This window comes from Paramormyrops kingsleyae, chromosome 21, assembly GCF_048594095.1.
Source record: "Paramormyrops kingsleyae isolate MSU_618 chromosome 21, PKINGS_0.4, whole genome shotgun sequence".
Classification (NCBI taxonomy): domain Eukaryota; kingdom Metazoa; phylum Chordata; class Actinopteri; order Osteoglossiformes; family Mormyridae; genus Paramormyrops; species Paramormyrops kingsleyae.
The window spans coordinates 20,147,089-20,161,894 of NC_132817.1; the positions used below are offsets into that span (position 1 = coordinate 20,147,089).

General features: G+C 37.5%; 1 protein-coding gene across 1 annotated transcript; it reads right to left on the reverse strand.

Moving 5' to 3' along the window:
- Nucleotides 1-2,296: 2,296 nt before the first annotated feature.
- LOC111841029 (regulator of G-protein signaling 5-like) lies at nucleotides 2,297-11,042 on the reverse strand. The gene is made up of 5 exons (XM_023806463.2): nucleotides 10,904-11,042; nucleotides 9,919-10,032; nucleotides 6,953-7,014; nucleotides 5,448-5,614; nucleotides 2,297-4,695 (listed from the first exon to the last, which is right to left on the reverse strand). The coding sequence occupies exons 1-5, from the start codon at nucleotides 10,945-10,947 to the stop codon at nucleotides 4,534-4,536; spliced, it is 549 nt and encodes a 182-aa protein (XP_023662231.1). The 5' UTR covers nucleotides 10,948-11,042; the 3' UTR covers nucleotides 2,297-4,533.
- Between the last annotated feature and the right edge of the window lie 3,764 nt (nucleotides 11,043-14,806).

A 14,806-nucleotide genomic window follows, 5' to 3' on the forward strand; every position in this document is an offset into this window, starting at 1 on the left:
GAGCGAGAGAGAGACACACAGATAGAGAGATAGATGGATGGATGGATGGATGGATGGACTTTAGGGAACTCAAGCATAAATTTCTGACTCCAGAGTAGCACATAAAACACAACAAAAAGTCATGCAAGGACAGTACAAACCCCAACCCCAAAACTGACACATTGTAAACCAAAATATATAAATAACCAAAATAAGACGATTACAATATTGTGGATAATCATATTACAGGGGAAAATATGTAGTCTGACCTGGTATTTCCTGCATAAGGCTTCAAAGAGCACGTCTGTCCCTATATGGTGCAGCTAACTCACCAGTACATAAATCATACGTGAAACAGGAGTGCAGAGGGTGTTTGCTGGGCCGCTATGCCGTCTCCGCTATGCCGTCTCCGCTTTGAAAGAGGGCCGGAGGGACGATCGCGCTCAGTGCTAATCTCTGCTTTAATTACCTCAGCTGATTTCCACTCGCTCCTGGACTCGCCGATGGTCGGCATGGCGATGGAATAATTATATCCACATTTTATCCAGGTTCAAAAAAAGAAGCATTTTCACAGAGCCAACCTGACAATTTGTTTTAAGGAGAAGAAAAAAAAAAGTTTTTCATGTTTTAGGTTCTCCTCCTAAGTTCACTGTCATATTGTTGAAGGAGTTTTCTTATTGAAACATCACTGGGGCATTCAGCTGCAGTGAAGTCTCTAGTGGCTGTCCAGTAACATAGGATTTGGCTTAAATGACACAGAATGCTTGTATTTACGGGCAGGCGTGTCTTGATGGGTACCTTTGGGTGTTTTTCGTTTGTTTTTTTTTTGCTTTGCTATATACAGTGGTACCTCAGAAGTCAAAGTTAGTCCGTTCAGAACTCGGGTTCGAATCCTAAAAAGTTTGAGTTCTGATCGAATTTTCCCCATAAGAAATAATGGAAAACCAATTAATTGGTTCCCGGCCTCAAAAAATTACAGCAATGGCTACCAAAATGATACAAAATGGTGTATCAGTGTATTACCTGATATTTTCAATAAAAAAAGCACAATCACCCCAAACAATGATGTCACAGCGAATGCAAGGCTGAGACTGAAGCATTACCCTTTGTTTCCACTGAGAGACGTGCCGCGTGACTCATTTCCCCGCTGTACAAGTTATTTTAGGTCAGCGTTCACGGTTCGACTTCTGAGATTCAGATCGAGTTCTAGGTAATTTTTTTTCGAACTGATTGGTTCGACTTTTAAGAAATTCGAGAAGTTCTAATGAGTTCGAGTACTAAGGTACCACTGTATATGCATTTAACCATGGGTGTAAATTATGGGGTGCATTGTAACACCCCCCCCAATAATGAAATCCAGCCAATACAGCCCCCTGGACCCCTTTTAATGGGTGGAGACCTCAACCGCCCCAATGCTCAACCCAAAGTTAAGGGAAAACTTTATTTTGGTTTCAGAAATGTTTTGTTTTGGAACTTTATTAATATTTAAAAAAAAATATATATATATGATTACTAAAACCCATGAATTAAAATGAAAGACTATAAATAGTCTACAAATAAATCAAGCATGCCGGTATCTTTGTATAACGGCAGTGAATGAAAATCCGCAAAATTCCTTTTGCTCCGTGTGTTGCCTTGTCCTCCGGAGATGGTCCCAGTGATTATTCTTCAGCACATGTATGCAAGTGCATCCTGGTACATGTTTATGTTGGCAAAATGCCCCTTTCATTTCCACACAAATCTCTGACCTTTCACTGGATCTAGCTGCACCAAACTGCCTTTGTCCTGTGAAAGCACAACATAAATTCCCCCTAACTTCTCATGTGGTGGAAGTGGAGACACTGGAAGAGGACTATTTAAATTCCCATCCATCCACCCATCCGTCCGTCCACCCGTCCATCCATCCATCCATCCATCCATCATAATACAGGGTTGCAGTGATCCTAGGGACGATCCGGGGAAGTACACGGCCTCACACCAAAACTTATTGATGTCCATGATTTCTTTTTTCAGAGTATTCAATCAGTTTTGAACAACAATGTCCTTTTGCGGGAAATGAACAGAAATCACCTTCACACAACAAAAGAAGATGACAAATAATTATACAAATTATTTGCTTTATAACAGCTTAAATATATATATATATATATAATTATTTGTGTGTGTATATATATATATATATATATATATATATATATATATATATATATATAAATGCCTCGTTCTTCATTTCTAAATCATAACTGCATCGGTAAAAATAACTTAAGTGCTACATCTGAACATATTTACATAAAAAAAATAAATACATCTTGAAGAATTTCATGTATTAATTCATCTTTATATTGTGAACTACAGGAAATACATGCACATATATATATTTATATATATGCCAAATATATGAAATATTTGCACTGGCAGTAAGTCCTTATGAATGGTCTTAGAGGTCGCGTTTTTAAAAATTGAATTGTATTAATTAGAAAATGTGAACATTTGTGAGTAACACTATTGAGCACCAGATTCCTCATGCTGCAGTGAAGTAAGTCATGTTGATTTTTTTTTTTTTTTAATTTTCAGATGGAGAAAAGTTGCAAAATTAAAAGCAGAAAGTTTGAATAAAGACAAAAGCTCCATCCTTCATCTGACCTGCAGTGGCTTCTAATTATCTTTGGACAAGATAAGGACTTAGCACAGTGCTAAATATCTGAGTGCTATATAAGGCTGTAAACCTCATGATAAAAATGTAACGATAACAGCATTGTACTGTATGACAACAGGCAGGACAGAGAACCAGAACATAGTTTTCGATAGAATACAACTAGGCAGACACAATTATTGGTTGCAGCTATCTGTAATAAAAGTGGAATATATGGAGATAATACAATTTCCTCCAGAGTAATGATGGTTACTAGAGTAATATTGTGCAATATTAGATGCAAATATTATATAAGTGCATTATGATATTGTGAAAATAACTATGCTAATAAAATAAGGCTTTGTTTAGTGACAGTATACGTGTGGTAAAAAAATGAACAATATACTTAATTTGAATGTTGAATTAATTTAATTAGCATCTAAACACATGCCTTAAAATTGATGATGTTCCTTACTGAACTTTAACCCACCAAGTCCTCAGTACTCTTTTACTGTAGAGGGGTTACACTGAAGCCCCCAAATATGCAGCTAATCATAATGGTTTTAACTTATCTCTCTGAAACACTGTTCAACTTTTTACCGAGATCCACTCTTTGTGATTTCCACCATAGCAACTTACACTGACATGGTTACAATTGAACAAAGTATTAGTTCAGTACTCCACTGTACTTGTGACAAACATTCAAGCAAAAGTTTACTTTCAGCGTGAGTTATTAAGTCTAACAAGCAATGGTGTTCTCAGGGCTGTAGCCAGCGTTTGAAAAATAGTGATACTATCCCTTTTATAAGCTGTTTATTTTCTTAAATTAATTAGTTATGTGAAACGTTAGTGAGCTTAATTTTTTATTCAGGTGAATATTTAGCTTCAAATGATAATTTTAGCTCTTAAAAAATTACCAAGGTCCGGACCTCGATGACCTCATAGCTGGCTGTGGCTCTGGGCGCAAGATTGGTTGAAACATCGGTTGGGACCCAATCAGCACTGAGCCCTTTGCTCCCCTGACCACACATGATACTCCCACAATATTGTTAGGGACACGCCCCTATAGTCCATACGCCCTTGATAAAAATGCTCCATTGAGTTTTTGATGTAGACAAATTCAAATTCATGTTTTCGTTTTCAGAGCGTATGATGTAAGAACATGTGATTGTGTTTCTGTGAGCTCTGAATGCAGTCATAACAAATTAGTTTGTCTTTTCATCTGTGCCAGCTGGACTTAACAAAAAACACATGAGGTTTGGAACGGCTATGACTCAGTTTGTTTGGTTTTTTTTTTTGGCTAAAAGCATCAAGTCTCAACAACAATAAACCTGTGTGCTGAACCTGCACCTGAACCTGATGTTTTTGGCTATAATTGACTCAAAGTACTTTGTCATTGCACAATGTTACAATGCACTTGGTTCTATAAGGCTGATTGTCCTATATGAAGCTACTTGCATCTAAGATAAAAAGTAGGTTACGAAACTTGGGAGAACTATTACTTGAGTCTACAATATTGAACCTGGAAATTCAGGACATGGAACAGGCAATAAAAGTTTCAAATCTTTGGTTAATTGCATATAATGCTATGGGCTATGATGTACATAAATGCTCAGAGCTAATGTTAGTACTACAGACTTGGTATCCCTTTATTTTTATTTATTTGTTTATTTTTATCCATTCAGGTGATATTTTTAAATGTTAAGGAACTTTTTGGTGTTTAAGGAGGAATTTAAATGTATTTTGTAGTTTGTAAAATGTATTCCTCAATTATTCAATTAATAAAATATTTACTGAGCTTCAATTAAATAATTTGTGCTTTTCTTGATACTTTTTAAATTCAAATTCGAATTTTGTCGTAAAGGTTTTAGCACTCAGTGTTAAACTTGACCACAGGGCATCACTTGTGATGTCTTCAGTGATTACTTGATCAGTTCCTGGTACTGGTCAGATCTCAGAAACCTGCCAAAGGAATCCCTTTCCATGAGGGCGTAGACGCGCTTCTGGGCCAGGTCAAAGGTGTTGGGGGAGATCTCCACCAGGTTCCTCAGAGTCACAGCCTTGGTGAAATGGTCAATGTTCACCTGCACATATGACACACAGTAGGAAGACATGCATAGTCAGTGACAAACTTGCATCACAGATCCCTTTGTCTCTATCCAGGCTTGTCGCTTAGAAAAGTTTTCTTACTTCTCTTGTGCAAAGAATGAATCTATTATCAAATGGCACAACCGGCAGATTTCCCATTTATAAAACTTTCATGTTTTTCCATATTGCGGAGGCCCTGTGCCCCTAAACCCACGATACTGAAGGGTTAGCTGTACAATATTTACAATAATATATTTAGCAAATTCTTTTATCCAAAGGGATATATGACTGACAAAGATGGGTGAGACAGTCCATAGAGCACTGGTCACCAACCGACCGACCGCGATCAGCAGATCGATCTTTAAGACACTCCCAGTTGATCGTGACAATCAGACCCTCAGCTTTGCCCACTCCCCGGTCGGTATAATGTACCGTCACACCCCAGATTATTTTCTTTGTGTACAGTAGGTCTCATTGTAAAAAAAGTTGTTGACTATTGGCCTACAGCAATTGGTGTTAAGGGCCAATGGTGAAACCAATTTGTCAACCACAGGATTTTAACTGGTGACCTTCTGGCACAGATTCCCAACCTGCTGAGCCCCCCCCCAGTATTTAGAGACATCTGTCTCTCCGTCTTACTAGTTTTCATTACAAACCGGTGAGCATTATTCACATGGTGGTCATCAATCATAGTGTCTGAAGCTGTCAGCTCAGCATGCAAACAATCTGGGCTGAGAAAAACTCAAACCTCTCTGGGAGCCTCAGTCTGAATGAACTCCTCATAGATCTTCTTGGCCTTAATTGCCATTTTCACTGGGGACTTGGTCTTCTTGAAGTCCTCGCAAGCCACCCAGAACTCAATGTTCTCCTCGCTGAACTCAGACCTCAGGAAGCTCCTGAAAGTGGCCAGCCCATCTGTGAAGGAGACCATATGGAAAATGCATTCTCCCTCTCTGACATGCAGAAATCAGTCAGGACTCATTAATCTTGACGGGAGCAGGACGTGACAAACTGTTCCACTTAAAGAATCTGTGTGGCTGGCCAGCTCAGTTCAGCTGTCCTGCCTTAGGGGAGATGTTGTGACACACGGTCGCTGGTGTAATCCAAACAGCTCTTTGGTGTATCCTAAAACTTAATAAATTGATATGTCTGAGCACCGACTTTTAAAATAAGAATCCACTGGCAGTGAAAAAACATGTATTTTCCAAGAAAGCAGTTTAAGACTCCATATTCTGTTTATTTATTTTCGCAGTTACTAAAATAATAAAAATGAAATATTATATATGACTTCTGAAAAGAATTTTCCTTGCTGATGAAAAAAAGATCCTCTAAACAAACTTCAAAGTCTGGAACATTGTTGCAAGATATTCTACATTAGCTGGCAGTCTACATTAGCTGGCAGTCTACATTAGCTGGCAGTCTACATTAGCTGGCAGTCTACATTAGCTGGCAGTCTACATTAGCTGGCAGTGGCACATCCAGTATGCAAGTTTGGGGGAAAAAAACCCAACAAAATTACAATGCAGTGTAACTGCATCCCATTTGACTTTTAAAGAATTCAAGTTCTTGAAGGAGAAAAAATATATAAAATTGCACTATTTCACTATGATTTGCGCAAAATAAGTCAATAAATAAAAATTTACACTACATTTGAAAATCAATGAATGTAATAACTCAAGAATTATGATCTTAGCCTATGATGTGGGAGATGGGCATTTATATATGTATACACACACACACATATATATATATATTCTATTTTTGAACGATACGGCTAATGATAAGATCATTTCTCTCAGTCTCTCAGGATTCTTCAGTGTTTAGTCATGCTAATGGCTGTGCATTTTTCGCATCAAAGTTGGGTCCAAGCCCGTTCTCACGAAGGCCATATGTTTGAAACATAGCAATTCAAGACTTGGACATCAAGCATCTTTATATATCACAGAAGGCTAGGTTTGTATCAAAAGGCTTCCTGACAGAGTCTCCCATTAAACTGAACATATACCAATGAAATCACCGCTTACCACAGAAGGACACTTAAGGAGGCACTTTTGCTATGTTTAATGGCATTCAGTGTTCATTTGCATCCACAACAGACTCCCGGTGATCCACAAATCAATAACCTTGAGGAACTATAACCTTGTACTTATCATGTTCATTAATCTGGATGACTTTAAAATGATGACTGCTTTGTTCATTGGCATCAATTTCTCATGCGTCGACACGCTTTCAGCTTAGATGAAAGTCACTTACAGCTGTTTTTGAGGACTCGGTCCAGGGATTCACGCCATTGCGCTGCTTCTTCAAAGGCTGGCCTTAGAAACAAACACCAGACCATCAGCAACAGAGCAGCCACTTTCACATGGCCTTGATTTCTGGATTTAATTGTGTTTTTTTTTTCCTACAAAGTAACCTTTTATACACAATCAGGTGATGGTCAACACGAAGGACAGTATAATTCACAATATATAGCTGTCACATGTAATAAAACAAATGATTGCTTAATTTAATCAAAGGCAAAATTTTGCCTTTCATTAAAAATCATTATTTTTAAAATTTACCTAAGGCACCTGTTGAAGCAGTTGAGTTCAGTTAATAGGGAATGAACATAAACATTTAAAACCCAACCAGAAATGGATTTTAATTCCTTGTTTTTGTTCGACGCTTCAGAAAAGGGACTGTTTATGAAATTGATTCTAGTACATTAATGGATACATACTAAATAATTCCTAACTTGAACATCAAAATGAATGACAACTAGAATTAGCGTACCAGCTTATTTCAGAGACGTTTGTAACGTTTGTGATATGATCCTGTAATCTCAACATTTTGCCACGGACACGTTTGTTTGTGTATAGACAGCTTGACGATGCTTTATCCCTGTACTGCAAAATCTCCATAAACAGTGATTTCAGTGACAGATTGAAAAGAGTCCTTTTTAGATTTTAGAAGACTTCAAAAAAGATTAAAACCAAAAGTCTTCTGAGTACAAAAGCCACAAATCACACAATTAAAAAAAAATCTGGTCTTCTATACTTTGTTGGACATATTTTGCTTAATGCACAGGAAATTGCTCACAGGCTACACTCATTTTAAGTGGTGCTTCACGTCTCGAAATAGCCTAAATCTTCATAGTTGTATAATGTCCGCCATTATATACAATAATGCAAGGCAGGGAAGTCAAAATAATTTACACGGTCAACTAGTTCCAATCTAAAGTGAATTTAATATTAATCTATCCAGTTTGCACTTTTGCTTGTCATTGGGACTATACCTTACCTTAGGGTACAGAAATGGATTCCCCAAGGTCTAAACAACATTAATGTACCCCTAATGGTACAAAAGTGTTCCTCAGAGTCAATTTCAGTACCTTAAAAGGTACAATTACCTACAGCTAAGCTGTACAATTGGCAGATCCTTGTGGGTACAGGCCCAGTGACAAAGGTACAAATTGGTACTTTTTTTTCTGACAGTATACAGTAGTTCATGACAAATGGACTCTGAGGAACATCCCCAAGGTACAAATCACATTACTGTGCCCCCAATGGTACAAAAATGTTCCTCAGTCCATTTCTGTATCTTAAAGGGTACATTTACCCTTGAGGGTACAGCCCCAAGCAAAGGTACAAATTGGTACCTTTTTTTCTGAGTGTAGAACTAATATGTCAGTAACAGTCATCATATTTAGGCTTTGCAGACACTCAGTTACTGTCAGTAACGGCCACATGGCTCTGTTTCGTAGACCGTAAATGTAATCTCTCATACTCATACTGCTTTAGAACCAGGTCCAATCGCTTCCATCACACTACAGGGTATAAAAGGTCTCCCCTCTCACTAAGGTAGGATGCATTACACACTAGTAAAAGCACTTGATTTAACAGCACTGCAATCAGAGTGGTTGGTTGTGGAAAATTTTTAAAGTTTTATTGGAAGTACTTCAGAGCCTCCGGTTCTCTCTCTATCTAAAGTCCTAATTGTTTTTTTTCTGTGAACTCATCTCTGGACGTTGAGCCTTGTTTAACTTTCTCAAACCGTAAGAAGCGTGTTTCACAGAAACCACGTTGCCCCAGCTTTCTCGCTCTTTCTCATACTTTTGGACAAATTAAAATCCCTGTGGTTGTACCTTCTGTTAGCGGGTCTCTGAAACTGGCCGTACTAATGAACCGTCATTCAGGTTCAGCCCACAGCGTGTCCCTTAACGCGCCACTAATATTTTAACCTCCGCAGAAATTCTCATAATATTTGTACTACAAATCAACTTGGTTACCATGTAACACACTAGAACTTAAAAACAAATAAATTCGTTATTTCATTTAAAAATGATTGAAAATCATTTATTTATTTATTATTACTTAACTAAGGGCCCAAGATATTGCAATACCATAATTCTTTCCACTGCAAATTTAGTAAATACTGTATTATATTAATATTAAAATTAAAGAATTTCTATGCTAACCTATACCTCTATTTCTGTTAAATTGCTTTGAGGAAAAACTATGCAATGCATGCTATGCATGTAATGTTTGGCTGTATAGCTGACATGATGTGAATATCTGAGGTGCTCAGTTTGCATACATATTTATTTATCGAAATTTATCGATTGCAAATTAGTTTAATGTGGCCAATAGCAAATGCAAGGGATTTCACTAAACTGACTGCAACGGAAGGCGCAGGTCCGATCCAGGATGTTCCTGAGCCTGAGCTTTGACTGCTTGACCAGTTTATGGTAGCTGACCAGCTGGCATGACCATCTTAGACCAGGTAAAACCAGTTACCAGCATAAGCGGTTTTTTCAGCGGGGGAGATGGATGCACAATGAATATGCACATGTGATTTCAGCTCAGCTGATGTAGTAAAACCGCAAGGTGATTCACTGAACTATTTATAAAATAATTGAACCCTAACCGCCCACACGCCTATTGGGTCTCGTGGAAGCTTCTAATAATGGTTTTGGGAGGGACGTCAGTACGGTGACTTTTGAACCATGACTATAAATTTAAAACTCACAGTCCCTAGAAAGATTAATCAAATCTTTCTATCCTAAAATTAGAAATCAGCAACAACGCAAAGCGTGGGGCAGCGGCAAGAAATATCCTGTGTGCTCATCCTGCCTCTGGCTCTCTGACACAGACAGTTCAGCAAGACCTCGGCTCTGAAGCACCCTCTCTCCTCCTCGGCTGGGCGGCCGCCGCGCACAATGCGTCTTTCCGTACACATACTTCTGAAGCTTCTCCGGCTTCTTCTCCACCTTCTCCGCATAGGGGATGATCAGGTCGATGCCGTTCTCAGGCTTCAGGAGCAGAGTTCCTAATTTAGTCTTGATCTCTTTAGCCCTGGGTATTAAAAATGGGAATTAAGTGATTGTTGCTCAAAGACAAATATTACAAGGCTATAATATTTTATTACGTTTTATTGCTGCAGCAGTTCAAAGTCCATTTGGCTTCTAATGTATGTTTGTACATATATCAAGTAAAAAGACAAGACAAATAAAAAGATTCTTTACCCAAACGGTTTCATTAAAACTCTTAATCATTTAATAAGCATTTTATTCACAACACCACACATTAGCTAGTTTTTAAGTTATAACATGTAAAACATCTTTTATTTTTCTATTACTAAACAAAAAATAAATACAATCAACCAAACCCGATAATTTGATTACAAGATTTAGTACATGACGCTGTAAACATTTTACCGTTAAATTAAAATGTTAACATAACAAACAATTAAATTTGTAAGTTCTTTGTACACTTTTACAGTGTATTCATGCCTGTGTTTATTTTGCCAGAATTTCAATTCCAGATTTCCTGTATATTATGCAAGTTCTAGAATAATCACAAACAAAATAAAAATCTAAACTGTATGCATGTAATGTTTCAGATTGTATGTATGCATGTATGTGTGTATGTGTGTGTGTTCTGTTATATTCTTTCCAGCTTCTGCAGAGATTATAACCTTTTCTTACTTCTATGAAAAAAACCATTCACACAAAAAAGCTTATGAATGAACAAACTGAGGAAAATTAACAAATAAATAACAATTCTCGGTGTGTAGCCGCAGACAAAAACTAGACTCACCAAATGAAAATAAGCAATAGATAAAGTCTTTATCTATACAGCACCAGAGCACATTAATATTTGAAGCTTGTTTGAAGCTTTTTGTCAGACTGAAATGTCGAACGGGGTACACAACAAAGAGTCTCACCTCTCCAGACATGTTTGGGGCAAAGCCGCTAATCCTTTACACATTTTCCGAAACTTTCTCCCGTGATGTTCAAAGTTCTTTCAGAACCAGAGGAGAAAAAAAATCAGTTCAGTGCGAGTGTTTTGTTTCAGACTTACAGCTCTTGCCATTATATATAGAGGCCGCTCACTGGCTCAGTGCCAGTGGCTCAGCCAATGAAATGGAAGGATTTAATTAAGGGCAGAGACAAATTCAAAGAGCTTAGGGGGAAGGCAGCTGGCCTGCACTCTGATGCTAACATCACTGTAGATTTATCACAAAATCTTACAGGCTTACAAACAAAATCCACATGTAGTTACGGTAAGACAGCGATGCCCCTCTTGAGATCTCATCATCAGTTGTGAAATGTCACCACTGTTTCCCAATATTCACAGGCATCATTTGCTGTAGTACCTGAATGTTAACAATTATCTGGTCATTAATTAATCCACGTATGTTCCGTTCCCAGATTGTTCTTGTAACACATACTCTGTTGAATCCGCCCTGAGGGGACAGACATAATTGACGCTGTCCTACATTTTAGGGTAAACGACCAATGAGCCAGAAAAAAATCTTTAATTTATATTAACTTGTGGTTAACCTCATAAACCCAAGAACATTTATTTATATGAGTCACATCAAGCATGTGAACAGTTACAATCTGTGTACTTCTCTGAGAGCATTTGGATTAGGGCATAGTGACTCACTGGGTACCTCTATAAGCTCAGACCACCGGTGATGTAAGTTTGATTCCCAGATCTGATGGTCTGTATGTGTCACGCTACGAGGAACGAAGCACTCGAGGACTGGCGTTTGGCGAAACAAAGGAGGTTTTGTTAAACTTAAACAAACAGGGGCTGGAAATAAACCAGATCATGGAGGATCAAAAAGAGAGTGCTAAAACAGGAACAGACCAGACTGACAGGAGTGATGCCATTGGCTGGACTGGGGAACACATGACTGGGAAGCATGTATATACAGAACAAACAAGGGAGCTAACGAGAGGTAGCTGGGAGTGATTAACACGAGGGTCAGGTGGATATGGCAGGTAGGACATATCAGTGCATGCATGGCGTTTGAAAAGCCTCCCCATCTTTACTGCAGGTTCTCCAGTTTCCTCCCACAGTCCAAAGGATATGTGCTTAAGCAAATTCTTATGTTTACATAAGCCTTAGTGTCTCCTGTAATGCACTGGCATCCCATCCAGGGTGTCCCCTGCCTTCTGCCATATGTTTCCAGGTAGAAGCTTCAAACTTACTGCCATATTTTGCTGGATACAGGATTGGAAGGATGGATGGAAGGATGGATGGATGTTTTTTTAATGAACAGTAGTTTATACTAAACTTTGTGCATTCACTTGAATAAATAAAAAACAGAAACACCATAATGCTGCCGTCTGATGAAAACCACGTTTGCCTACTTGTAGACAATTTTAACTTTTTACTATAGATGGAATATGCCCATTCTGCTCTGTTTACTGATAGTGCTTAATGTCTGATGATGTCATCAATTTTACTTGTATTTATATTTGTAATAGTTAACATTTGTATTGTTGATGGTAACATTTGATCAGCATCCAAATTGTCACCGTCCTGTTTTACAGAATGTAATGCGGACCTTAAATGGGAATATCTGTATTTGCTTTTCAATAAACAGGGATGATACACCTACTGTAGTAGGTGGATTTTACAGGAGCTTAAGCACCATAATACTTCGGTCGTGACGTGTTAGCACAGCTTGAAGTGATGACATAGAGCTCAGTTCCCTATTTATTAAACTTGTGACCATTTTGCAAACATTTCCCAGCAAGTAAAGTGAAGGGTTTTAACTTTGAGTTGAGGTCTCCATCCGTTTTGTGGAGGGGGGGTTGTTTAGACCGGTTTTCATTTTGGGGAGAATTACACACATTTTAAGCAGGGAATTGCACAATCCCTGCAAGTCTCTGACTAGACTAAATGGAAAATTAGAAGCCATTGGTATTGAAGAATAACATTCTTTTAGATTAACCTCAGTGCTATGCTCTTTTGTCTAAACAACTGTTTGAAGAACAGATTTCTTTAATGTGGCAATACTGTTTCGAATTACAATACACTGTTTATAGCAAAACCACCCTTGGCTTTGATGCATTCAAAACTGCTCCCTGATTGTTTTCAGATTATATTATTTAACATACTTTCGCAGGTGGATAATTTTCTACCTATGTATAAAAACTATATATAAACCTTTTAAAAATGATTTTATAGTAAAGACATACAGTTATATAATTTAGTGTTGTTTTAATTTTATTTTATATTAGATGAAAAAAAGGTGAGCTACCGACTAAATAAATAAATGAATAAGAAAATGCTAAATTTACTAAATACTAAAATCTAAAAACTAGAACCTGGTGCTTAAAATATCCACTTTTAAAAGGAGAGAAATGTGACTTTGGAGTCAAAAGGAAATTCATTGTACTTTCCCACAGCCCATTAAAATAGTTTATATTAATCTGTTTGTTTGCAAAAGCTTTTAAGATAATCTTCATTAACGGTGGAAGAATGCATCACAAGACCAAAATGTTGTTTGACTTAATTAAAATTCCACTTCTTTGTGTAACTGTTGACTTTTCTACAAAAAGAACAAGTAATACGACATTCAAGATTTCCATTAGACAAGTTATACACACGTACAGTATTATAACCCCCCCCCCCCCCAATAATCAAAACCAGCCAATACAGCCCCCTGGATCCCCTTTAATGGGTGAAGATCTCAACCCCCTCAATGCGCAACCCAAAGTTATGCCCTTGTGTCCATCCATCCATCCATCCATCCATCCATCCATAACCTACAGTTTACACCAATTAGTTTCATGTTTCAAGTTACTATTGTTACATTTATTCAAGTAACTAGGTGTAATTTCTGTGCCATACGGGGCAGAGGGGGTAGGCATAGTGGTAATATGACCAGGGCTATTACAGTTTTCAGGATTTTATTTAGTTTCCATTTTGGTTTTCAATTTTAGTTGCTTCAGTTTCATTTTTATCTTATGAAAAATTTTTGTTGTAGTTTAGTTTTTATTTAGTTACTCTGTTAGTCACTCGCATGCTCTCACCCATTTTCATCCTGCATATGAAAACGCTGAAGAGAATGTGTGGATCACTGGGTGTCCTCCAGTGAAAACAAAAGCAATCAAACAATTACTGCACAAAGCATTAACAGAATACTGAAACAAATTTTAATACACTATTTTCAAAAACACTCAAAATGCCAAAATAAACATTTCACTCAACACCGAATTTGTGAAAGATTCTAACAGTGACACAAGACCTGTTTACCAGTGTACCAGAGAAAGCAGAAACAAGTACGATTTATAAACATGAATCCAGTCGCAAACTGCTTTCCATTTAACAGCAGTCCCATATTTTAACAAAAGATTATCCTCTCCTCTCTAGATTGTGAATTTTTATAATTTTTGGGATGCTTTACCTTTGCCGTGAACACTGTTATTGTTGCAGCGGAAAACAGCACACACAACCTTGATGGACGTGTAAAAAGAGCAGAGACAGCACGGTACAGTGTGGCATTAATTGTAATCACAGTGCAAATCAAGGGGGAACAATGAAGCAAAAACGAAGCTTTAACTATAATAACCCCGGAAATGACAAACACAAGTGCAATACTGGACAAGTCAGTGCAAATCGTAACGGCATTGTTGTTTCTATTTCTTTTTACTGTCTTGCTGCTCAAAAAAAAAAAAAAATTATATGAAAGACCCTTGGATAGTTTGGTTTTGCTGCTTTTTTGAAAGTAATAATAATAATAATAATAATAATAATAAATTTTATTTATAATGCACTTTTCATTAAAACAAATCTCAAAGTTACTTTTCAATAAACAGGGATGACA

Bases quoted from the DNA above. Each gene is read 5' to 3' on its own strand.
- LOC111841029 (XM_023806463.2), bottom strand. From the start codon at position 10,947: ATGTGTAAAGGATTAGCGGCTTTGCCCCAAACATGTCTGGAGAG. The intron at 7,015-9,918 runs GTATGTGTACGG...TTTGTTTCTAAG, and splicing joins AAGCCGGAGAAGCTTCAGAA to GCCAGCCTTTGAAGAAGCAG. The intron at 5,615-6,952 runs GTAAGTGACTTT...TCTCCTTCACAG, and splicing joins CCGAGTCCTCAAAAACAGCT to ATGGGCTGGCCACTTTCAGG.